The following is a 27973-nucleotide window of genomic DNA, read 5'->3' on the forward strand; positions in this document are numbered from 1 at the left end:
CACACACACACACACAAACACGCCAATGGCGCATCCACTCAGCACCAGTGTTCCCATGGTGTGCCAAGGTCCTCACCCGCCACACTTGAAACATTTTTTGAAGAAAACGGTACTGACAGCATTTTATCAAAGCCGCCACTCAAATGCATTTTAATCTACATCTTCAATCAGCGTGGTTCTCTATGATTTCCAGGTTATGTAGTGTGCAGGATAAAAGCTTTCAATACCGACTGCAAAGTGGAGGTGAAGTGCTACAGCAGGCCCACCGGCCGCTTTTTTGAGCAGCATTGCCTCTCATTTATTTAGAGATGGAAAGGTGATGGTCAGCGTGTCTCTCCGCCGAAAACACAACACAATTGCCTTCTTTTTTCATCCAGCATGAGCAATAAAGTCTCCGTCTAACATGAAATAACTGCCATAACTGTGAGAGATGAGTTATGTCTTAAAGCATTAGTGATGAAGGCTTTCCAGTGAAAACTGAGGACAGCGTACAGTGCCTGTGTGTTTGTTTGTTTGTGTTGTGTGTGTGTGTGTGTGTGTGTGTGTGTCTTGTCTAATTTAAACAATGTTTATTCATAGGATTAGACTGTTTGGCTAGAATGTGGGTCGTGGTCACGAAACAACATGGCAAACACTCTTGAAAATGATGCAATATTAATGTCAATATGCCCGTCTCATTTTCATCTCGTTGTTGCAGATCTGGTGGGACTTCTTAAAGGGCCAGATTCATGGAAGGTTTACCATGCAAGAGTGCATCAAAGCCTTCTGAAAGTCTTTGGGGACCTGGTGTTGCTTTCCTTTTAAAATGTAACTCAGTTACGTTTACTCAGAGTTCATTTACATACTTTTTACACAAGTAACAGTACTTATGCTTGAGTACAATATTGTAGTCAATCCACCTCTGGTGTTTTCATGCTATTGCTATTGGGAATGGCAATGTTGCAAGATAACTAATAACCAGACCCAATCTAGTTTTTAGCAGGGATGCAGAATGAAAATCTGCAGAATTTAGCGGACTGTTTTTCTGCTTAGGGTGGAAATGTGTAAACAATGTAAATGAGTTTTATTTTAATTTGTTTAAAATCTGCGGAAAATCTGGAGGGAATTCTGTGTCTGCTGATTCCGTGTGGTCCTGCTTATAAAATAAGAATAGAAAAAATATTTTGTCTACATAAATCATGTTTTTTTTTATCTGATTTGAATTTAAAGATTTTTTGCTGCTCGCAACCAGGGGTTGATGCATAGACTGTATGAGTGGAGCCATCTTGATCGCCCCCACTGGTGGCCGGCTGCAGTATAGCTCATAAATGTCCGCCCGGACATGGACCAAACTAAAAGAATCAAGTACACGTCAAATACATTTTTCCCGAAGATGGTTTTTGTCATTTTAGGTAGTTCTTATCATGCTGATGTTTGTTCAATGGTACATTTTTCTGATAAGCTTGGTTTTTATTAGTTATTTGGTGCTGTAAAAACAGGGTAAACGTCATGATTGACAGCTATGATTGACTGGCTGTGATTGGCCGGGCGGGTGTATGTGTGGGACTTTGATACCGCAGCTCCACCACCTGATCAATACTGTGCAGACTCAGGCTCCAAAATTATATAAGATGGCGGCACCCATATCCAGGATATTTTGGCTTCACTTTTGTACAGTGGGAGGAAGTAAATATAAATCTTTATATACAGTCTGAGCTCGCAACTCATGGACTTTATGTGGCAAGGGGCAGGAGAGTCACAAGCCAAAATGTTTGGAACCAGATGTGTTTAGGCAGTGTTTATCTGTGGGAAGCCCTGTGAGGTTAAACAGCCTGAACAGAGTGACAATGATCAGTGGATCAATGGATAAAGGAAACCGGTAGGAACTCATGAAATAAATAGTAAAGCAAGCAGCGTGGACAGGATGGATGAACGAGCAAGTCTTCCATATAATAAGAGTTAACGCTGAAGAGTAAAAAGTAGGTGGCATTAAACACAACGTGGCAATCTGGCCGGTATCTGGCCTGTGTGGGAGCGTGCTGAGGCACAACAACAACAACACATAAACAATGGAGTTCAAGCCATATGGTTTCAGTAGGCTGATACAAATACTTTCAAACCAAAGTCACTGGCAGCAGTTTGCGCTATTTTTGAAACTATATTTATCATGTTTATTTTCATTAATTTGCCGGTTATTTTCTCAATTAATCGAATAATTGTGTGGACAACAAAACAGTGACAAATTAGTACAAAATTGAAATATTCTTTTGTTTGCTAACGCAGAAAACAAACAAAAAAAGGCAGAAAAGTATTTGGGCAGAAGAATTACTTAAAATGACATAAAATTCAAATTTTCTATTGAGCAACTAATCCATAAATCTACTCGAGCTGCCAGTGTTTCCTGAGGACTTTAAATCTTATTAGTTAGGAAAAACCTCTGAAGCAACATTAGTTCATTTTTAATTTGGAATCTATAATATAATAATACGCTTCACAAACAATTTACTAACATGAATAACGCAAGTAATACTGTATAACTCAAAAGATAGCAAAGTAAGCAAAATAAGTACAAATGTAAATCTACAGTCCTTAAAATTTTTTAATTATCATTATTATATATTATTTTATAACAAGATCATTTTAGTCCAACACCCTTTCATCTACACATATTTTTCTTTCACAAAATAAAGAAGTGAAGGAGAAGTGGGAGGGAAAGCCTGCGTAATTAACCCACAAAGTACACTGTCAACTTCAAAAACCCCTCTTAACTTCTTCCTTTATCTTTGCATATTTCCCTCCTCCATCCCTGTCTCTAGCACTCTATCTTCCTCTCTTGCTGTCTCTCTGAAGCCCAGTTGCCGAATCAGACGGGCTAATTAAAGCCGCACATAACGAGAGAGCAGAGGAGGAGGAAAGGGGAGGGTCAAAGGGAGAGACGGAGAAGAAAGGAGTCATGATTCGGGGATGTCACATTCCTATCAAAGGAACTTGTTCTTCAGACTCATTTCCCCTTCCACTGAACCATGTTGTTACGCTGCATTTCCTCATGCTTTTGTGTTTGCTTATTTGCGATTGAATAATTCAAACTAACAGAATTCTAAAATGCACACATTTGCTCACTGTTTCAATGAGAGCGCCCTGATAAGAGAAGCGGCTGATGTCTGTGGGGTGTTAATTAAGGCTAGTTTCAAAAGTTAAAGAAATGTAACGTGCAGCCTAAGGAGCTCCCTAGAGATGGCAACGTTTCAAACACACGGATCCGGTCATTTTAAATGAGCTGTGAGAGAAAGGTGGCTGACGAAGGGGACATCTGTGTGCATTTTACTGTTATATATTTCAGATTCATTATTAAATGGTCAGCCTCGAAAAGCTCCGGAAAGATAAGCACTGTAATTCGTATGATTTCCACATTTTTTTACCTTTTTTTTGCTGCGCGCACCACATTGACTGCTGCTATAGAAGACTGTGGCTGGCTGCATGTAGAAGTGGTCGGGGTGGATGGGTGGGCGTTAGCACACAGGACTTTCAAGCCAGGGAGCGGAGTTCACTTCCTGGGGAAAACAAAAGACTTTCACCCAGGAAATTGGGAGTGTTTTAATACAAACCATAATCTTTTTTCTAAACTTAACTAGTCATTTCAGTGCCTAAAACTTAACTTTCGTCGCCGCATAACTAGGGTTGGGTATCGTTAGGATTTTTACAATTCCGATGCCGAACCGGTACTTTTAAAACAATTCCGATTCCTAAACCGATTCTTGAAAAAGTAAAAAATTACATCAAAGATGTAATATGTTTACTAGCGATCACGTGAAGTGAATGGTTGATATGCTTTTACGTCTGTTTTGGTGAGCCCAGAGGGGAAATATGGCATTTTAAAAGTAGCCTACATTTACGGTAGCTAGCTAACGGTAGACTACAGAGAAAGGGTGATGTTTTTACGTCCGTTTCGGAGCAACAGAGGGAATATATTTCAGTCGATACATTAAGAGGAACTGAAATGAGGAACCGAAATTTGCGTTCTAATCCGGTCCGATTCCTACCACAGTGGAACCGGGTTTCGGTACCCAACCCTACACATAACGCTCACTTTTTCTTGCCTAAACTTAACCGCAATCTCCGCTGAAATGACCGGCAGCTCTCGGTGCTCTTTACCCGGCACACAGTCACCTACTCTTGGGTAACTGAACCACAAACTACCGCTGTTCTGACGGAGCACCATGCGGAGCATCGTAGACGGTGTCGCAGAGCTCTGATGGCGGCTCAACGCATCTACTAACTGCCGCTGATACGATGAGCTGTGACAGAGGACTGTAGCCGTGTGACGAAGCTCTGTAGCGGCTTAAACAGCCATCAACTGCCGCTCTGTAGCACGGAGCTCTGTAGCCGATGTCACATGACCAGCCTGCGGTCTCCTAGTTTTCGTATGATATCAGACGTTTTAGTGTGCATAACGTTTCATACGATATCCTACGAACCCGTTCGTGATAATGCGTTGAAATGGTATAAGTGTGACAGAGATATGGTGGTTATTCCTGTCTGAGATTCACCTGGATATGAGCTGCATGTTAACTGAAGGTGTAAAAGGACGCCCTGCTGCCATTTGCTTGTGTGGTCATTTTGTGTATTTGGTTGGCAATCTCTTTGGGACCATTTTGCATTTCTTTGTAGTCATTTTTTACTCCACTGGGTAGTCATTATGTGTCTCTTTGCAGTTGTTTGAAATCTCTCTGTAGCCGTTTTGCGTCTTTCTATGTGGCCATTGCGTCTCTTAACAGTTGTTCTGTATATCTTTGGGCCGTTCTGCGTCTTTTTGTTTTCATTTTTGCTTGACTGTGTGGTCATTTTGTGTCATTGTAGTTGTTTGCGTCTCTTTGTGGCCACTTGGCATCTCATTGTAGTCGTTTTGTCTCTCTTTGATTAATTTTGCATCTCTTTGTGGCCGTTTTGCTTCGGTTTGTCACCATTTTGTGTCTCTTTATGGTCGTTTGGGTCTTTTGTTGCCATTTTGGTTCTCTTTGAAGTCGTTTGGCATCTTTTTGTGGTTGTTTTGCGTGTCTTTCAGTGACATCTTCGGTAGGCCCGGTCAGTAACCTTTCCATGGATGTGAACCACCAAGAACTCCTTTGCGGTCTCGGTTCAAGTGAAAATGAAATAGTCCCGGATTGATTTTTGACCTGGCCTTATCTCTGCTGTGTGGCAGATGATGAAATGACTTGAAATATGAGAGACAAACGCAAAAAGATGGAGATATGGAGAGACAAAGAGAAGATGCGGAAGGAGAACAAGACAAAGACAGGAGACACAGAGATAGGCAGAGACAATAAGGAGGATGTTATTCCTGCATCATTACTTCAACACCCATTCTCCCTCTACTGTCTCATCTTCTCTTTTTTATTATTCGCACTCCCTCTCATCTTTTCTTTCTATTATTCATCCTCTCTCTTCTTGTCTCTATCATTAGTTTTTATCTCTGTCTCTCTCGCTTTCTGTTGTTCAGACACTCAGTCAAATGAGCCATGAAATATTCGCTATCAAGACACAGAGACTTTCTGTGTGTGTGCGTGTGTGGTTTGTGAGTGTGTATATGTGTGTGCGGGTGGCAGGCTGTGCACATGCATGTGTGTGCACACTCATTTTGACTTTGGCTTTGAAGTCTGTCGGGTCTACTAGCCGCTCTGGAAGGTAGCCCACCTGTGTTCCATCCGACTTTTGTGATCCAAAAAATAATTTGGCAGGCACAAAATCACATTGGCTGCTAGAAATTGTGAATTCACTGGCTGCTGCACAGCTGACCAGCCAAGAAGGATGTTTCATGGCGATCTCAGCCAGAAATCTCACAAGAAAATTCACCAAATGAAAACCCAACACTGAAAAAATGGGCATAACAGTTTGTAACAATCTGATGGCGAAGATGCCATAAGTAAGATTTCAAACATATCTGCTGAGACCTCTGCTTTACAAAGATCGGTCTTCTCTATTTAATTGGATTACTCAAAACTGTTTTAAAATTATGATTTTTTTCCCCCCAATTAATGCCTTTTTACCCACAACTATAAACTTTACCTAAACTTAGCCAAGTGCATTAGTATCCCTTATTATAGTTTCTTTTCCCGCCATGACCACAATTTTTCCTCTAAACTTAGACATACCATAGCTGCCGTGTGCAGATATTATAGAAAGTATTTTAAAAACACTGAACATAATCTGGGATCTGCAGAATAGTCACGTTCCTGTCTTTATTTTAGCCGTCCATGTTTTCATCAAAAGGGAAAAGAAATTTGTTCCTTCTAAGAACTACTCATTTAAAATAATGTAAATATTCATTGCTCATTTATTATTAAATAACTTTTTCCTCATCGTAAATGCTGAATTGTAAGCTGTCCTGTAGAATCATTTCTCATATTTGCATGTTCAGCTCACCTGATGTGCACCCATTATAAGACTCTCTGGGTTATACTAGCGATTCATTTCTTGGTGGGTACCAATTCAAAGTCAGCTGAGGAAATAGAGTATTAAAGTGCATCTGACGGGTAGAGTATGGTGGCTTATGCTGGAATCAGACTTTACGAAATCAGACTGATAATGGCCACACACAACACGCGAGTTGTCCAGAATGACAATTAGTGTTACCGTGTCAATTGCTCTATTCGTCCCTTAAAGTGTACATATTATGCTTTTTGGCTTTTTCCCTTTCCTTTATTGTGTTATATATCTTTTTTGTGCACGTTATAGGTTTACAAAGTGAAAAAGCCCAAAGTCCACCCCAAAGGGACTTACCATCTCCAACAGAAAACACTGTTCACCAACTGCTCCAAACCAGCCCGGTCTCATGGCAGGGCGTGATATGGTCACGTTATTGAATCTATTGAGTCATGGACAGGACACGATAATGTCATTTTTTTCATGTGGTGATTATGAATTTTAAAGTAATGTATTTTAATGGGAAGCATATTTCGTGATCACAGAACAATGACGGTATCAAATAGTATTGATAAGGCGAAAGTCTGCGCAGGGTGGTTGGTCGGGGTGGTGGATGGGTCAAACAACACAAGACTTTCACACCGGAGACCGGAGATCACGTCCCTGTTCTTCTTTTACTATCCACAACCGTCCCGTTGTTGTGGCGTTTCATTTCCCTGTTGTTGTGTGCCCCTGCGCCTGGGGATCGCGTCCCACATGTGGCGGTCCGTCCTGTTGTTGTGGCCGGCTCATTTCCCCGTTGTTGCGTCCCCTAGAGCAGGTTCGAAAATCGTGACCTGTACACGTTCAAAATTTGTGGCGTGTACACGACATAAACGTCAAAATCATGACCTGTAAACGAATCAATAAATCAAAATAACGTGACTATTTCACAACCTGGTGTGAGACCGGGTTGTCCAAACAGCTCTATTGTAGTCCAGCCTTTACTTCCGTCACATGTGCGACTCCCAACAAAGATGGAACAGAAGTGAGATGTCTCCCTCTGTAGCTAAAACAGAGAGCTCAACACACAGGGTGAAAAGAGGAGCTGCAGCAATGTGCAGTACAACAAAAATATGTTTTTTTTGAAAATTAAACCATGTACACCTATTCTGGTACAACCTCTAAATACAATTATGAACCTGAAAATGAGCATAATATGACCACTTTAAAGTGTTTCAAAGTGGAAGAAAAGTGATGTACACCACCTCGGAATTAAAACAATATTGTGTAATCTATTTATTTCCATTAGTTGTTTTTTTTTGTGTGTGGAGATTACATGTTCTTTTTCCAAAAACCAGAGCACACACACAGTCTGATCAGGTGAAAAGGAAACTCTAAATTGCCCATTATTAAGTATGAATGTGTTATTCAAAAAAAAAAGGTGAACCGAGAAGTCAGAATGACCTGACCTGAAAGATAGGCAGTTAAGCCATTTGCTGCACATACGTAAATGTGTTGGCACAGTGAGCTAAACTTGTATTGTTTAATTATTTTTAGGGCTGCAACGATTCTTCGAATAACTCAAATAATTCGATTACAAAAAATTCTTTGCCTCGAAGCTTCGTTAAATCAATGTAATTAAGGTTGTACGGCTCACTGTGTTTCCGCACGGAGGATTATTACTAGCGCACAAGATGTTTGCGCTTCTGCGGACACAAGACTGACGGCCCATATTACAAATGAAGGAAGACGAAAATAGCGAGGGTCTAAAAGGAAGAGACAGGCAAGAGAAAACGACAGAAAGTTTGGGATCATTTTAAGCTGCAAACATGCTGCTACATCACCTCTGTAACAAACCTCCAGTGTACTCATCCATTCCACGGAGCTAACCCGACACAAGGTAGCTAACGTCTGCTGCTCTCGTCCCACCGCGCGCTGTTTACACAACTGTAATAGCCGGCCACGCTATTTTAAAAAAGCTACTTCAACATGCTACTCTGCTAATAGCGATGTTTTACCAAGCTAAAACGAAAGCTGGGTTTGGTTTGTAGTGTAACTTTTTATTAGTTTGCTTCTAATCTTTGGAAATGTAGCTGCTGCCGGAGACAAACCGGCTCCTCCCCCCAGCATGGCTACGTAATATGCACGTGAATGACGTCATCATGCATTCTTTATTCTTTCTCCTCACCATAGATATATCTATGCTCCTCACTGTGTATTAGGCTTCTGAAAATGTGTCCCCCAGAACAGTGTAGTTGAGTAGCCATGCTGTAAACCCTCTGGTCAGTGAACAGCTCTTTTGCATATCCAGTGCAAAGAGCCAGAGGCAAGAAGGGGAATTGGGTGAAAAATATTAACATTTGGGCCACCAAAAATGTACTATTGTAATGTATTTCTTTTTAAAGTGCCCATATTATGAAAAAATCACTTTTTCTGGGATTTGGGGTGTTCTTTTGTGTCTCTGGTGCTTCCACACACATACAAACTTTGAAAAAAATCCATCCATGCTGTTTTGAGTGAGATACAGTTTCTGAATGTGTCCTGCCTTCAGTCTCCTGGTGAGCTGTTCAAAATCGGTCACAGTCCGAAATGAGCTGGCTAACCACAACCGTTAGCTCGTTAGCATGCTAACCGTTAGCATTAGCATGCTAACGCTAACGCTAGCATGCTACGTCGTTCTCAATAGCAAAGCACTGCTACAACACACACAAGTTCACTATAATCTACAAAAGAATTACTTACATGTGTGCCCTCATTTAGAAGTCTCCCAGCTAATCCTGCCTTGTAACTGACCAAAGTTGGAGAAACGGGCTCTCTTTTACTGTCTCTAGAGTTAGCTAGCTGACATGATCTACATCTGAACTACTGAGCATGTGCGAGTGCAGTCAAAGATAGTACAGAAGAAGAAGATGAAAAGAGGTCTCACTCTGTAGCTAAAACAGAAACCAGGTGAAAAGAGGATCTACAGCAGTTAGAGAGAGCTGTGCAGTACAACAAAAATATGGTGTTTTTTGAAAATTAAACCATGTAAACCTATTCTGGTACAACCTTAAAATACAGTTATGAACCTGAAAATGAGCATAATATGGGCGCTTTAAGGGTCTTGGAATTTGGCAATAAAATTTTTTGCTTTTTCTAAATAAAGGAAACCAGTCTTTTGTATATATATACACAAGCGACAGGTTTCCTTTTTTTTAGTAAACAGCAATAATAAATATTTACTATTGCTGTTTACTAAGTATTTCTTACTAAGTATTTCTTATCCGATTACTCGATTAATCGATGGAATAAATCGGTAGAATATTCGATTACTAAAATAATCGATAGCTGCAGCCCTAATTATTTTCACTTCACTTTGCATATGATGATTAGACAGACACAAGCAAACCTTCCAGCAAACACTGATTTGATGATCTGCAGGTCAAAAGGCAGCCCAGTTTTGAGCTAGATGTCTTTTGACCTGCGTGACCTGCAAATCACAAAAAATTATTGGTTTAGTGGCATATTGCTTTCCATTAATGGCTGCTACAGATGTGTCACAGATCTGTTGATGTTGCAGCAATAACCTGGTTCCTGAAAGAGGTCAGTCAAAGTTTAAACTGAGGTAATGTCCCATCAAGATAATCAGGTTAACTTGTTCTAATTAAGCAGGCACAGAAGGGACGAAACACTGGACTGAACCAGAGGACAGCAGTACAAAACACATCCGAAACATTGTTGGAAAACAGCCTGAAAAGTCTACAAAGTTTGACTCATCAAGGAGAGAAAAAACGGTTTTGCAAAACCACCTTTAGCAAAGGCATATTTGGCTGTTTATCCTCAGTTTTGGAATGTTTAAGCCTGGTGGCAAAGAGTTGGACTCAAAATTCATCATCCACGTTACATAAGCCGCTCTTTGGATGTGCTATTGTCAAAGGTAGTCAGGAGCATCAGTTTAAATTTGTTTGCAGCACAGCCCCGTTCCAAATGTTACTCATCCTCTTTGCCCCCTTTACGCAACACAACTTTGTCAAATATGCATAAAATTCTGCATTACGGATATTAAGCCAGACGCACTGCCATATGTTTGATCTCTCACATCTTTAGGCTACAGCCTACATTCACACACATCTTCCCCTTGTGTTCGAGACTCTGCATCCAGTGTGGGTCTGAAGAAAATTGACGTTCTTTTAAAGTCATGAGCCACCCGTCCTTACAGAGAAAAAACTGTTCTTGACCCCTTTTTCATGTAAACATTAATATATTTTTGCACCCTTAATGCTGGACTTCAGCTCACTGCCGGACAAATTAGCCAGGATCAAAAAAATCTTCCCAGTTGCCATTGAAATTTTAAGAATGGTATCATTTTGAGCAAGTTTTGCGCAAATGTCCTTCTTTGTCGTTGTGTCATCAAGTTAATTACATGGATGTCATGTCTGTGCTGGTAGTAAGTGTGGTAAATAAAACTGGAGCCCTCCTCTTCAGTGCCTACAAAGAAGGACATTTGCGCAAAACTTGCTCAAAATGATACCATTCTTAAAATTTCAATGGCAACTGGGAAGATTTTTTTGATAGTCATACCAGCTATACTGACATGAAGCCTAAATTAGATACTTTCACTGTGTTACATATTTTGTAAAGGTTCATTAAATCACAAATATAATAAAACCGTGCGATACTGTTCTTCTGATTAGTTGAATCAATTGTAGTTGTGTTTGAATTACATTTCCTTTATTTCCCATTTTGGCACTAATTTGTTGGGACTTCTGCGGTTTGTTTTTTTTAACTGGGAGATCTGGAATTCCCTGTATTCACTAGCTCTTATTACGACAACGAGGCTGACATGAATGTTTTCCTACTCGGCTGCCAGATTTCAGGGTCTGTATGGTATGACCGGTGTGGCAAACCCTCAGACTGAAGTTTCTATACTTGGCTGCATCGTAAAGCGTAATTTATGCTTCTGCGTAAAATCTACACCGTGGCTACATACGTAGGGACACACCGGACCGCGATATTACAAATCCCACTATGGCCACGCCAAGACCCGCCCTTCAATAGCATTTATTGGCCAGGCGTGCATGCTTACGCAAGGTAACGTAACCCCATTTGTACAGGTCCTATCCCATTTCCCCCGACTCATTTCCTGGTTTTCCTTCTCCATAAACAACGTGAAATCAAGGAGAGGGTTAACTTTTCCTGCTACAGATCTCCCACCGTGGTCAGAAAGCACAGGGGAGACACTTTGTTTCTCTCACTATGACTCTAGAGTCACTACTCGCTCCGAAGCTAATCGCGTCACTCTCTCACTTCTCCCTCGCTCTACCACACACTCCCCACACACGTCGGCTCGAAGCACACACCAGCGCACAAGTATAAACATCAGGCCACTTACGTAGGCTACGGTGAAAGCTCTGCGTGGAGCCTCCGCACAACCATAAATCACGCTTAATCCTGCAGAAGGCATGCTGTTCCACCTGATATAAAAACACAATAATGAATGCGTTTGAAACGGCACACAACAACCAGCGAGAATGGAAATGGACACATTTTGCGTTACTAGGTGATTATGCTAGGCTATGCTAGTCAGACAACAGTCAGAACCCAGGCTGTTCACATGAACCATTCGTACATATATCTATGAAAAGTAAAGCACTATAGTTTGTATGTATTCCACTTATTTATTACTGTACGCCCTACATTTACTGATGCTCTATAAGAATATAAGAATTATTGGGAGGTCGTCAGTGATTTTTCTGTTGTTTTTTTAATGCCTTAGCTTAACTGTCACGTTACCCATCTCACAGTAAGTTTTGGCAGCTACGTTACTGGTCACCTCATCGTAATTTTGTAAGGCATCATATGAATTGTTGTGCATTAGTTTTCGTGCGATAACATACAAATCCATTTACGAGAATGCGTTGCAGAACTATAGCAAATAATATATATACTTACACACCTGGCTATCTACAAACATACAGCACCCATTAATCAAGACATCCCAATCAAAACTGGGTTACATTTTGGATTAAAGTGCTCATATTATGCTCATTTTCAGGTTCATAATTGTATTTAGAGGTTATATCAGAATAGGTTTACATGGTTTAATTTTCAAAAAAACTTGCTGCAGCTCCTCTTTTCACCCTGTGTGTTGAGCTCTCTGTTTTATCTACAGAGTGCGGAATCTCACTTCTGTTCCATCTTTGTTGGGAGTCGCACATGCACATTAGCTAGGTAAGGACTACTAGCCAGTCAGAAGCAGAGTATGAGGCGACGCATACGCAGCTAGGCGAGCATTATAACGTGTGTTACAAAGTGACCCACGTTTGTCTCTGAAGTAAAGGCTGGACTACAATAGAGCTGTTTGGAGCAGTTGGTGAACAGTGTTTTCTGTTGGAGATGGTAAGTCCCTTTGGGGGGGACTTTGGGCTTTTTCACTTTGTAAACCTATAACGTGCACAAAAAAGATATAACAATAAAGGAAAGGGGAAAAGCCAAAAAGCATATGAGCACTTTAAGTTTTAAAATGCCTATATTACATATAATCATTGTTTCAAAGAGCATATCTTTATGTATAGTGAGCCTGCTTCACAATAAATTACAGGTTTTTATGTGGATTTATATAACCTAGACATCAAAAAACTTAAATTTGAGCCAGTTTTGACCTTGATGCCTTGACATTAATGCTCACTAGTTGACCAGTTAGTTATTAGATGCCAATAAAATCTCTCTTGCTTCTAAAGGCATTGGTTGTTTCTTTCCGTCCCACTGGGACAAACACACTCCTTCGTGCTGAAAAAAAACAAACTCAGTGCAACTCGGTGGGCAGCTGGAGCCCAGATAGATCCAGTGGGCTCAGGGCATCTCAGCCTTTATAGTCCCAGCTCGAGCTGCAGCTGGCGGGCAGCAGCAGCAGCAGCAGCAGCAGCAGGAGCCTCTGCTTCTCTTTGTTGAAGTCCCTCAGCACACACAACCCTGACTCTGCCAGCATGCTTTGACTCTGACAACATTTTATGAAATGTGAAGTGATCCAGGAGGTCCCCTGCGCGTACAAAAGGAAAGTTGTTTTGGCTAACTGAAATGCAGCAACTCCAACAGCTGAGTGAGCAGAACACAAGTGTGTTTCCCAGAGGCAAAGACTTGAGAAGCAGCTAGACTCTCCCGTGTAGCTCTTTCACCATCAGCTTATTCATCAGCTAAGCTAACTCACCAATAGTGATAAACAGAACATTATTATCATGATAGACCGATGAATGATGCATAAAATAAGGTTGAAAATCAAAATATTGTACATTGCTATGACCCTTTTATAATTGATTTAGTTTTGCGGTTTGTCCACATTGGCATTTGTTATGAAGCACCTTATTAGCAGAATTAACAGTTATTACAACTATCAGAAGAATCTTTACACATTTTCAGCTATTATTAGTGGAGAAATAAAGCATGCATCTTTTGCCTGTTTGGTCATTAAGGTAACTGGAGGCAAACACAAGACTGGCTATCCAGGTTGTCAGCTTTTAGACATAATATTTAGTGTCAAGGCGAGGTTTGAAATATCAGTTTTATACTGAGGAGTTAAGGTGTTGGGAGGGGATATGTTTGACCAATCAATCCCTGTTGCACGTACGCACGCACGCACGCACGCACGCATCTGTGAATTCTGTTTACCTGACCCCTTAAATTTAGTATTTCAAATTTTTGAATTGCTTAATTAATTCCTTCAAAATACTATATTGTGTCTCCAGGTACTTGATTTGTATTTCATAAAGAGGGTAGAAGTAGAGAGAGATGCAAACCTACAATTAGTGTCTTGTAACTGGATATGAATGAGATATAGACGTCAAGAACAATTGGAAGTCTTGTCTTTCTGTAAAGATGAATCGTGGGACATAGTATTCTAAAAAGGATTAAGAACGAATTACCAAACCTTTTCCTGCACATTAGTGGTACATCTGCTTTCCCCATATCTGGTCAGCTGAGAGGAGGATGGGTCATTCTGTTCTTGACCTACAACTAATTTCCAGTAAATGAACAAGAGAAACCACATTTGCCAAACTAACAGACCTTGCAAAGTACTCATTGATTTAACCCACACAGAGACAATTTAATGAAACGTTTTCTCTGCCTTTAAACATATTATTGTTTATATCTGATTTGGGCAAAGAGAGCTAAAGTAAACTACAGGACTGCGGTTGGATTCTCGGTTTGCTGCTCGGCTATTACGTGGAAGTCTGGATGCCTTCAAAACAAATATAATATGAACTCTTATTTCCCTCAAGAAGCCCAGAACAGTCCACTATATATAATTGAATATAATATAATACATTATAATATCATAGTTCCTTCTATCAGAGTTGAGTGGTGCATTTGGTAAAATGAAGACGGTGGGAAGGTGAAGCACCGGTTTGCTTTTCCTTCCAATTAGAAAAAGGCATTTATTCTGATTGTATGGCGGATGTTGGCCGCTAAACACACACACACACACACACACACACACACACACACACACACACACACACACACACACACACACACACACACACACACACACACACACACACTTTATTTCACTTCACTTAATTTCCCTTTTAAATTAAACCTTTATTGTCCCAGAAGGGAATTCTTTTTGTTTGTTTCTAGATGAGAATTCAGATGAAATACATACAATAATAAAAGCAATTAAACAAAACAATAAACCGCATAGAAAAACATTATAGAATTTAAAATATGGCCAAAAAAGCAATAGCTCCAGAGTCATATAGTTCTATTAAAAGTTGATTATCAGTGGAAAATATGACGTTCTTGTGCAGTTCAAAAGCGACATAGTTTTTTCTCCAAATTAAGCAAATAAACAGTGTGAGTAAAGTAATCCTATATTATTTTAGTCTTAAATTTTGGCACTCTTACATGTTACCCAGAGGGCTCACATCCCCCTCGAAGACAGGGGGGCGGGAGGGGGGGCAGTCAGGAGCAGCATCAGCTTTCCTCGCCATATGCTTCCCAAAGGTTGAGTCAATTTGTCCTGCTGCACGCCAGTAACCGTCCTGGCTACTTTTCCCCAAGCTCACTGATCTGTCGGGATTGCTAAAGTCAAGATTCCAAAATATGTGCAATCAAACACTCATGAAACATTTAAAGAGTTGATCCACTGTTAGTCTATATCCACAACATTCCACTTGCTCCGGTGCCGTTGGAAATTCTGCCGAATGTCCCTCGTTTCAGCTGGATGTCCGTTACCTTCCACTTTCTTTGTGTTAGAGTTTTAAACTCCGGTGGATTTCTGAGGACTCTGGTTAACTGCTCCTCAGATCTCTGCAGGGTAAATCCAGACAGCTAGCTAGACTATCTGTCCAATCGGAGTTTTCTGTTGCACGACTAAAACAACTTTTGAACGTACACTTTCCACCAAAACATGTTCCTTCCCGAGGCTATTTTGCAGAGGCACCGTGGCTCCGTCCGGCGCTTAGCGCTGCCCATGATGATTGTGATTGGTTTAAAGAAATGCCAATAAACTAGAGCACGTTTTTCTCCCATCCTGGAATGCTGTGTGGACTCGCCAGACCCTCCTCTGCGGCGCAGTGGAGGAGGGTCTGGCAATGCGAGACTAGACCACTGTAGGAGGAACAAACGCTGCAGTGACTTCCTACTGATTGCGTGTCCGATAGTGTTTTTTCATAACACACTGTTTGCAATCAATAACAGATATTTGCAGTTCCACCAGTTCAATTATATTTCCTTTTATCACAGAAGGTTCCAGTAAAGGTTGTGACTTTGTCCTCAGTTTTTAAAGCAACATGGGGATGAATCTGCCACACCATTGGGACACTAAGTGATCAACATAAAGGCCGGGTCTATTTTCTCTCCTTTGTAAAAGATAAAAAATGACCTTAATGAACCGCAAACTTGATAAAAAAAAAGAAAAAGAAAAAAAGAAGTCTATCTACATACTAGCTGCGGTTAGTCATTAGTGTTAAGAAAGTAGGAGCTTGGAGAAAGAACATAACCCTGAGGGAGAGAAAAAGAGATCTGTCAGTAAGAAAGTCATTTACAGGAGCTGCTCGGCAGCTGGAAAAAAACCAGAGAGGCGCTACACTTCACAAGTCTTGACACTTCAGACTTATCAAGCCAGTTATAACGCGTCCAAAATCAAATTAGTTACAGCCGACAGCTTTGTTTCAGCAGAAGTAATACATTTCAAGATACTGAGCTGAGCGAGACAGCCTAATATGTAGATTATTTGATGCTACCGTTCCCCTTTTTATCATATATTTCAGTCTTCAGTCTCAAAGAGAAGTCAAAAATAAAACACCCAGTTCAGCTAATTGGTTGTTCATCAACAAAACAGAACATCCAGCTCTGCAGCTCTGAGCACATTTTTGCCTCTTTTAGATGGCTGTCTTGGTCTTACAGCTGAACATGGGCTGCAGCAGCCGTCCCCAGTAAACAAAATCAGACAAGCCGAGTGTTCGCTAACTGCCTGCATCAAACGACAGACCCGAAGTAAACAAGTGTCTGGTGAGGAAAGTGGAACATCTACCCGCTAAAGAGACCAATAATCTTCTCAGGAGTCTAAAACTAAACCGGAGCTTGAAGGACAATGAGTATTCATCAAAGAAATCATATTTCTTCCCGTCTGTGTCCGTACTACCCCTCTCATCTAATATTACAAACTCTTGTAGAAATCTAAGAATTATCTTTGACGATCACCTCAACTTCGATCAGCACATTAATTAATTAATTAATTAATTAATTCAAACCTGCTTTTTTCAGCTTAAGAAACATTTTAAAAATGAGGTCATTTTTAACCGCCACAAACTTGGATTTTCATTTCATCCCGGTTAGATTACTGCAATGCACTTTTCTCATGTCTCTCACAACAAAACCTCAATAATCTTACGCTCATTCAAAATGCCGCAGCCAGACTCATTACCAGGTCCAACAGGAGAGAACAGGGGCGTCGGACTGGGGGGAAAAAGGGGACTGAGTACCCAGGGCCCTCATGTGAGGAGGGCCCAAAAAGATACTAGAATGAATAGCTGTGGATGCGGGGAGGGGCCCATAGAAAATGCCTTTCTACAGGGCCCAGACTTTTGTGCTATGCCCCTGGGAGAGAACACATAACACTGATTTTAAAATCGCTTCATTGGCTCCCAATCCGTCTTCAGAGTGGATTTTAAAATTGTAATGATCACTTTTAAGGCTTGTACGGGAATAGCTGCAAAATATATAGCTGAACTTCTTACCCCATACGAGCCAAAACGTAACCTGAGATCCTCTGGTAGGTCACTCTCGGTCACTCCCTGGTCAAAACTGAAAACCAAAGGTAAACGGGCCTTTTCTGCTCGCCCCCCCCCCAGTTGTAGAACGACCTAGAGGAGATCAGGAAAGCAAACACATTGTCTTCTTTAAAGCCTTTTTATTGATTTTATTGAGTTTATTATCGGTCATTTCCGTTGTTCTCTTGTTGTTGCTTTTTAAATGAATGTAAAGCACTTTGTAACTTGTTTTAAAAAGTGCTTTATAAATAAAAGGTATTATCATTATTATTGAACTTTTTGATTACTGATTAGAGCAGGTGGACAGAAACACGACTTCAGTGGGTGACGAAATGTCAGGGTTTTGTTTCTGCGAGTCTGTTCGGGAGTTTCTCTGTCCCCCTAACTATGGCTTAGTTCAAATTGTGAGTAATGTAGTCTGGGTGAACCTGAACCTGTATTTCCTCAGTCGATTTGGATGCTCAATATGAATATTCCAACACGTCCTCCAAACATACGACGATAAAGGTCTTTTATTCCTACCCTTTTATATGACCCATAGGAGCGTTTCAGAAAGAGGTGGAAGGAAAACGACCCACAGCGTTTTCCGCCCTCTCATCTAAACCAGAGAACGTAATGGCGTTTTGAACACGCTCTTAACGTTGTGAAACGGTTGCCGTTTGGTTACAACGAAGCAAAAGAACTACCTAATTAAGTTTAGAAAAAGATCGTGGTTTGGGTTAAAGATCAGCTAATTTGTTATGTTACTTCACTTCCAGTTACACACGTGACGCAGAACGTAATGTAGTTCCATTTAACACCAACTTATTACCACTAGTTTTACACTTATTTTTGGAATTCATGGTCAATAAACCTCATTTATAGAAAATTATACCCAATTCTTGAGTTACAGAAGCAGAAATCATGAATTATTTAGAATAATATTAAAGCAAGGATCATCATTATATTACAGATACAGTACACCTGTAGCTTAAATATTAATATAATATATAATATAATAGTTCTCAAGGTTTGGCGATTGAAGTGGAGGCGAGACACATCATCATCTAAAATGTATCCGAACACGTTATCAACACGCATCTGGTCCGGCTGAGTTGCTTTCTAAGCAGTTATTTTCATGACAAAAATCGAAACTTGCAAGTTATAGTCTGACTTTAGGGAGGTTTGTTTTTTGCCTCACAACCAGGCATCCGAGAATTTGTCCAGTGGGGTTTTGAAAAATTCATTCTCACTATGGGTCAGGCATTTTCCTAAAATCTTCCCACAAAGCTCTCCCATTGCTTAAGTAACAAAAAAGAGAATATGTTTACATGGCAACAAGACAACATGTCCTCAATTTTGTTGCCACGCAGTGCACCAAAAAGCTTCTAAACTGTAATGTCTTTTAATTTGAGTTTACTGAGCAGCAATGTCCAAGCTATCCAGCAAGCCATGTTTAATGGACATCAAAACCCATCTTCAGCGGGCTAATGCAACCCAACGACATCTTTAATGACATAATGCAAACCAATGTCGTCTTTGATTAAATAATGCAAATGTAATGTTTCGTTCGGTAATAGAATAATGTAACATAAATTCGTTACTCAATGGAATTATGGTAGCTGCAGTAATCACTTGTCTGACGGGCTAATGCCGACTGAAGGAGGAGATCCCTGCGGTAATGGCCGAGGATGTTCTGGGACCGTGAGGGATTAAACAAGGTTGCCTGTGTTTCCCCTCTGCTTTTGTCACTGTCTTTCTGTTTGTCTCCATCTGTCCTCTGTCACATCTTCAGTCTGACTCGCTCACCGTTTGTCTTTCTGGCTCTTTCTGCCTCTCCGTCTGTCTGCTAATGGAGCTTAGGGAAGCTTCTTGAAATGTGTTTTCTTTTTCTTTTTTTTTAAGAGACAAAAAGTTGGAAATTTCCAACTTAAGCAAACTGTGACACACACACACACACACACACACACACACACACACACACACACACACACACACACACACACACACACACACAGCGGAGAGACCTCCACTGAAGGTCGTGTCACAGATTGAATGTTCCCTACTTTTAAAGATAAATCAATCTTCCATTAATGGGGATGTGGATGGTGTGTGTGTGTGTGTGTGTCTGTGTGTGTGTGTAAAAGCCTAAAGTAAATCCTACATTACTACCTCTGTGAATGTGTGTGAGGGCTTAAGATACACTGCTGTATTTAATGTAGTAAGGGCTATGGATGTACAGTACAGGCTAAAAGTTTGGACACACCTTCTCATTCAATGCGTTTCCTTTTTATTTCCATGACTATTTACATTGTAGATTCTCACTGAAGGCATCAAAACTATGAATGAACACATATGGAATTATGTACTTAACAAAAAAGTGTGAAATAACTGAAAACATGTCTTATATTTTAGATTCTTCAAAGTAGCCACCCTTTGCTTTTTTATTAATAAGGGAAACAATTCCACTAATTAACCCTGACAAAGCACACCTGTGAAGTGGAAACCATTTCAGGTGACTACCTCATGAAGCTCATTGAGAGAACACCAAGGGTTTGCAGAGTTATCAAAAAAAGCAAAGGGTGGCTACTTTGAGGAATCTAAAATATAAGACATGTTTTCAGTTATTTCACACTTTTTTGTTAATTACATAATTCCATATGTGTTCATTCATAGTTTTGATGCCTTCAGTGAGAATCTACAATGTAAATAGTCATGGAAATAAAGAAACACGTTGAATGAGAAGGTGTGTCCAAACTTTTGGCCTGTACTGTATGTGAAACAGAAACGTGTGTTTGTTTGTGTGTGTGTGTGTGTGTGTGTGTGTGTATCTGTGTGTGTGTGTGTGTGTGTGTGTGTGTGTGTGTGTGTATGTGTGTATGTGTGTGTGTGTGTGTGTGTGTGTGTGTGTGTGTGTTCACTCAGACACTCAGATTGCTGATCAATAGTTGTGATTGAAAGGCCCATTAGGCAGCGGAAGCAATAGAGACAGCATCACTCAGACAAGCTTAAGGGGGAACACAACGCGATACACTTACAACACACACACAAAACACACACGTATAAAAATTAAAAGCTTGAGTATGATGAATATGCATTTCCCATAAATACATTTTACAATCTATACTGACTGTAACTGTGATTCACTACTCACAAACACACACACACACACGCACGCACGCACACACACACCTGTTTTCATTTTGCTTTTACGACCAACCTTAAAGAGTCTGAAGACATTGTTTACATTTAGACAAGAGCAAGGGAAGTGAGGAATGGATTAAACTGTTTATTAATCTGCTCTAACGTAAACTGCAAATGTTGGCATGTACAGCTAACTAGCTCACTACCGATAATACAGTGTACGCATCGTAGTAACTATAACTAAGCGTTAACTCCCAAAGCCAAGGGGCCCATCATTAGCTAAAAAAAAAAGAAAGCCTGGGTCACGACAAGCACATCCACTATGTTGTGTTTCCCCGCTGGGAGGCTGGACCTGGATGCTATCACTTTTTATTCACAATATGTTCAGTTTTTTTAATACAATACATGTATTTTAGCAGAATACTGAGTGCAGCAGAAAGGCAGAACTGAGTACAATTTAAAATCTTTTTATTTATAAGTAACAACGTTATTGTGATCAGCGCCGGCCAGAGCCTTTTGGGGGACCTAAGCAGAATTTGATTTGGGGGGCCCCTCCTCCCACCACGCGGAGTCACCTGTGCTTGACGATTATTGACATAGATGATTATTGCTCCCCCAGAAATGTTTTTATTTGGTAGATGTGATTTCCTGTATTCTGGTGCATTTTGGGGATGGTCAGCTGAAGAAGGGCAATACCTAAATTTGTTCAGATTCATAGCCTTTTGCTTTTTGATTTTTTAAGGTAGTAACTTCACCCAACTACTTGGGCTTCAGGGCCAAACAATACTGACATACTCTGTGTTAGTAGGAAGTAGGGCTGGGCGATATGGCCTCAAAAAAATCCCTGATTTTTCCACAAAGAATCTGATTCATGATTTAAATCGATCCCCCCACACACACACACACTTAAAATTAATCTGCAGATGACAAATGACAAGATCTCACACACACACACACACACACACACACACACACACACACACACACACACGGGGCATGTATACCATTATGATTATTCATGCCAATTTTATGTAAATATTGGTTTGAGTGTTTTCCCTATCATTGTATTGGGGGGGGGGCGCCCTCTGTGAAAGAGTGAAAAATGATATTATGCTATATATTGAACAAATTATATAATAATGCTATATATTCAACAACACTAAACGGATGCGTGAGATAAAGCTGTTTTCACACATAAAGGTAATTCACTTCTCGTTCCTCAGTAAAAGTTCAATTCATTTTAACTTTAGTCGCGCAACCTTGCCCCTATTTTCACCTGTTGCTGAGTAATGTACATTAACATGCCATGGTCTCATGAGTGTAGCATACCTGTAGCAAGCTCCTTCGTAGTAACTAGCGGTAAAAACAAACGTCGAAGAGGAGCTCCGTGCTACAGAGTGGCGATTGCTAGTTGTTGTAAGCCGCTACAGACCTCCGTCACAGCTCGGTCGTATCAGCGGCTTTTAGCTAGTAGATGTGTTGAGCCGTATCAGAGTCCCTCAACACCGGGTCCGGTGCTCCATGGTGCTCCGTCAGGTAGGCGGTAGTTCAGTAATCCGAAAATAGGTGACTTTGAGCCGGGTACAGAGCACAATGAGCTGCCGGTCATTTAGGCGGATATTACGGTTAAGTAAGTAATGAAACGAGTAGTTAAGAAAATAACAAATGTTAGCCGCTGTCGCTGCCATGTTGTGTATCACTATGGCAAACGTGCGGGGGGAGGGCTGGGCCCATTCGGAACTACGGGAGCCCAGATGGGACCGTCGGCGAATGTTAAGAGGGAAAAACAACACTCGGTTGGGGGCCCCCTAGTGGCCAGGGGGCCCCAAGCAGCCGCTTAGTTCGCTTATGCCTCAGGCCGGCTCTGATCGTGATAGTCTACATTATGGGATATTTCCCTCATTTCCAGAAGGCCGACTGGATGCTATCATCCTTTAGGCTAACGTTAGCAGCTCTGTCCTGGATCTTCACACTCACACACAACACCAGCTGTCAACTCGCCAGCTGGAGACATTAAAAGTCAACCGAAGATGGTGTTTTGAACAAGTTGTTAAGCTGATATTATTTAATTAGCTAGCTACAACGGATAAAGATAAGGAGTGTAATTTCAGCTGGGAGAATCAATGGTCGCTGCTTTTGTCTAACAGTCTGCTTTTGTGTAACAGTGTCTGATATCAAGGACCAATTGTTTTGAAAATTACAAAGAATTTCAATGGTTAACCTGCCACCGTTATCTTAGCTTGACAGGCGTAGCAGCAGTTTCTAAGAAGGGCAGTGTTCATTTAGCAGAATAGTTGTCTTATAGTTTTACTCAGAGAAGCGCAAACATGGCATGAAAGATATCCGTTTTTCTCTGATAGGTCATGAGTTATGGCTTCCATTTAATAATGTCATGACAATAATCATTGTTGTCCTGTGGACAGCAAGGGACAGGCAGGAAATCCAGATTCAGCAGCCTGCACCTTAAATCGTCAGAGCTCAATGTTTTCAGTTTTATTAAAGAAAGAAAATTGGACTGGATTGCAACCTCTCTGTAATCTCTGTAGAATCATCTCTTTGTTTGTTTCCTTTTATACAATCAGGTAGATTCTGCTCAGCTTGTGTTTTTTCTTTCCTTTTTGTAGAAGAAAACTTTACCTATAAGTGAGATATTCTCTCTCTCTCTCTCTCTCTCTCTCTCTCTCTCTCTCTCTCCAATTCCAGGGGGCTTTATTGGCATGAAAGTTTCAATAACAATGTTGCCAAAGCATCAGACAAAACAATAATTGAATGGTATATGAACATTAACACAATATTAGGATGGATTTATATTAATTATATAAATCTATTTGTATGGCAAATATAAAAACAAAAATTAAGCAATATGAAACAAAAAAGTATGTTCTAATAAAACTGTAAAGACATAGTACAGTTTAACATTAGATATTATAAATACGTACAGATATTTAAAACGTATAACTAAACTCTCTCTCTCTCTCTCTCTCTCTCTCTCTCTCTCTCTCTCTCTCTCTCTGTGTATGTAGGAGGAAGGAGACTCCAGTTTTTACTGCGAGCTTTGCGATAAGCAGTACGTGAGACACCAGCAGTACGACAACCACATCAACTCCTACGACCACCACCACAAGCAGGTGAGTCACCGCCTTAACAAGGCACCCAGAGGTCTGCTTTATGCTGCCACACACAACACCTTAAAGCCTCCCGACCAAGGTCATGGATTTACCAAACACTCTGCTCGGGTTTCTGTTACACACTCTGTGGTCGACAATATCACACACAAACACATAAAAACATCAGCTCTTATGACCAGTAGGACTGCCAACATCTACTGATTGATTTTATGATACGGGAATGTTTTAGATTCAGTGTGACTTACAAGGATATTATTAATGTCAATAAATGTGCTTAGAAAATAAAGGGTTACTCTTATGTAGATACCTTCAAGTAAAGGGTTACCAAATAAAGACCCTCCTTAAAACTCCAGAACTTGTCTGGGAATTATCACGTTTTTCAGGTTTCTTTAGTATCAAAGCTTTGCTTCAGGACTCGAACCTCCTATGGCGCCATTTTGATGCTACAAAGCCATCACTTCCCGTTAGCATTCCACTGACTAGCATTCATTTTGACGTCACTTTGACAGTGAATAACTTTACATCTGAAGCGTTTAAAGACTCTATTTGTCCATTGTTTAGTTCTAAAGAAACACGACAATGTATAAAAGGCTCCATTACCTTGTACCTCACGTTATGGCTCCGTAGCAGACGTTTTTGTAAAAATAGGCTAACGATTGTGTCACATAGTAGAGGAATTACCGTCTAGTACAGGATAAGCTCGCAGGCAGTTTCGACTTACATGAGCTGTTTAGGTTTAATTACTAATGTTAACTAGCATGTTAGTGATCAGTAATTAGCCTGTGTCTATGTTATCTCCTTACATATACCTACGCTCTCCGTCTCTGCAAGATTGGGAATGATTGAGATTTCTCTTGGCACAGCTACCAGAAGACTTACAACTTTCAGACACGTTGCTCACGTCACATTAAGTTGTCTCTCTCAGTTGGAGGCTGCTCATTTAAGGCTCAGCGCTCACCAGAAAAGTGCTTCTAATATCCTTCACTGGTCTCCGTCCAGAGCAACGGGGTCTATTGGTCCATTTTATACTGTCTATGGGAATAGAGTTGAAGTCCCTCCCCTTCCGGTGGACTTAAATGGGACCTTAATTCGGAAAAAATATGAACAGAGGCAAATATTTTTTTTTTATCCCGTTTGAATGGAGCCATAGATTACAAATATGATGTTTGTCAATTTAAAAGATCATTTTTCAACTGAAGGAAGTCTCAATTTGTCTTAGGTTTGTCGTATGACTACTTAGAAACCGCTCAGTGAACTACATCTCTCGTCTCGCAAAATTAACGTCACCTAGCTTGACGCTCGGCTTGCTCGCTAGTTAGTTAGCTTAGCGCTGTTCCACAACACACGTAACGTTATCTCTCCTGATGTGTTTTATCCAGTGAAGTTTTATCAGCAGAGAAGCGACAGAACCAGTCATTGGAAAGAGCGAGCGAGATCCTCTGCTTGTGTGAATAACGTTACATCCCGGTACAAATCACACACAGACACTGTAGCTTCAGCGAGACGTCATCCATGCGACTTTGAAGTGTGTAGTCTTCCTAATTACGTATTTTCACAGTCCACTACTTCAACAGTTTAACAATAAATTGAGACTTTCTTGACTTGCAAAATTATCTTTTAAACTGACAAACATCACATAATCACGTTATTAATGGCTCAATTCAAACGGGATCAAAAAATCCCCATTCACTACCGTTCATATTTTTTCACCGGAAGGTGAGGGACTTTGCCTCTCTATACTTTTAATGGTGCCAAAATGTAAAAAAATATCGGCTTAAAATGGGGCTCAAGTTGTAGCCCAGAGCTAACTCACTGAATCCATGGCAACATTATACTTCCTGTTTACATCCCTATGACAAAGAATAATAATAACAGGGACAAAATCTATTTATTTAAAAGGTCCCATGGCATGAAAATTTCACTTTGTGAGGTTTTTTTAACATTAATATGAATTCCCCCAGCCTGGCTATGGTCCCCCAGTGGCTAGAAATGGTGATAGGTGTAAACCGAGCCCTGGGTATCCTGCTCTGCCTTTGAGAAAATGAAAGATCCTTATGAGGTCATAAGGAGCAAGGTTACCTCCCCTTTCTCTGCTTTGCCCGCCCAGAGAATTTGGCCCACCCATGAGAGAGAGACATCATGGCTTTCAAACGAACAAAGTGGCAGTTGGTCAAGGCCACACCCCTCTCCACCTTGCCCCCCCCCTCTCTACTCCTCAATAGCTACAGACACAGAAATGGCACATCCTAAGGAAAGCTCATTGTGGGACTGGCTCTAGTGGCTGTAATTCTGCACCAATTCTGAATTTCAGATACAGTATTAGGGGACCACTAAGGCCTATATAAAAGAGACTTCAGATAAAGTATTAGGGGACCACTAAGGTCTATATAAAAGAGACTTCAGATACAGTATTAGGGGACCACTAAGGTCCATATAAAAGAGACTTCAGATACAGTATTAGGGGACCACTAAGGTCTATATAAAAGAGACTTCAGATACAGTATTAGGGGACCACTAAGGTCTATATAAAAGCATCCAAAGAGCACCATGTCATGGGACCTTTAAACTTGGTCCTGGTTTATAACATTTCTGGACGTATAATTATGGGCAACATTGCCAATCAATGAGCAGAATTGCTTCATGGTAATATTGGATTTGTAAAAGTGATTAATGTGATTAAGAATTGGGATTTTTTTAGCTATTTATTTCGATTTATTTCCAAAACAACAGACTTTTCTGGATCTTTATATCCATTAACAGTTTCTTAATTAATTGTCCAGAGATTTATCACCATTTTACATCACAACGTAGAAATTGTGACGGACAATTACATATATTGTGATAGAGTTTTTATTTTTACAGATTTACTTAAAGGGATAGTTTGGATCTTTTGAAGTGTGGTTGTATGAGCTACTTCTCCATAGTCAGTGTGTTAGCACATAGATGGCGGCCGGCGTGCCTCCAGATAGGGAACTGAAGCCGTTATCTCTTCTCTCTTCAAAGTCATTTTACATCTCAGTACACGGGAGTTGCTGGTCCACCGCTGCCTCATTCAGATAGTTAGTTAGTGTTATTGTTTAACTTTGTGTTTTTATAAGGGTTAGTAAGGGTTAGGAATAGGGTTGGGTACCGAAACTCGGTGCCAATAGGGAACCGGTGCCGACGTAAACGGTAGTAACGAGACCGAATAAGAACGAAAGTTTCGGTGCCTCATTTCGGTGCTTGACTTTACACTACACCTGACAGCATGTAACGTTAGCCTACCTTTAGCTAGCAGCTGGATTAAACACCAGTAAAATGCTGACAGCTAACGTTAAACAGTGTAAAGTGTGACTGTATTTCACTGTGGAGGACTTCAACAGCGGGATGTAACAGTCTGCTCTGCAGCGCAGCAGCTTCCGTAATTCGTAGATATACAGTATGTTTATATGGTCGGAATTAAACAACACAGACGGTGCTTTCACTTGCAGCTGCCGTCGTCGGAATTAAACAACACAGACGGTGCTTTCACTTGCAGCTGCCGTTGTCGGAATTAAACAACACAGACGGTGCGTTCACTTGCAGCTGCCATTGTCGGAATTAAACAACACAGACGGTGCATTCACTTAAAACAGGTAGCCTCGTGGTGCATTCACAGTAATTGTAAAATACCCTTTTCCCATCTGGGGTTCAACAGCAATATACTGGTGAAATAAGTTATTGTTATTGTTATAGTTATTACATTATTATTAAATCTTTAATTTTGACCATGGCCTTAGCAATAAACAAGTCACTGACTGTTGTTTACTACCCTTATTTTTTTTCTTCTTCTTTTTTTTTTACTTTATTGAAAAGTACCGGTTTAGGCACCGTTTAGGCACCGGCACTGTTTTAAAAGTATCGATTTAGCACCGGAATCGAAAATAAACCAAACGATACCCAACCCTAGTTAGGAACTAAGAAAACTATCAAACAAATTAACCCATCGAGGCGGTAGGCCAGTGGTGTAGTCTACGTGACACGCAGGTATACGCAGTATACCAACTAAGAAAGCTCCAGGATTTCTATATACCCACTTAAAAATGCCCAATGACATGCAACAACATACTT

General features: G+C 40.6%; 1 protein-coding gene across 1 annotated transcript in view; it reads left to right on the forward strand.

Annotated features, from left to right (window-relative positions):
• The window catches only part of LOC120548221 (G patch domain-containing protein 8-like), a 75984-nt gene that overhangs the window by 35577 nt on the left and 12434 nt on the right, over nt 1-27973 (forward strand). Inside the window, exon 2 of the mRNA XM_039784314.1 lies at nt 23780-23884. Coding sequence (XP_039640248.1) covers nt 23780-23884 — 105 coding nt within the window. The remainder of the gene's footprint in view (nt 1-23779; nt 23885-27973) is intronic.

This window comes from Perca fluviatilis, chromosome 19, assembly GCF_010015445.1.
Source record: "Perca fluviatilis chromosome 19, GENO_Pfluv_1.0, whole genome shotgun sequence".
Lineage (NCBI taxonomy): Eukaryota > Metazoa > Chordata > Actinopteri > Perciformes > Percidae > Perca > Perca fluviatilis.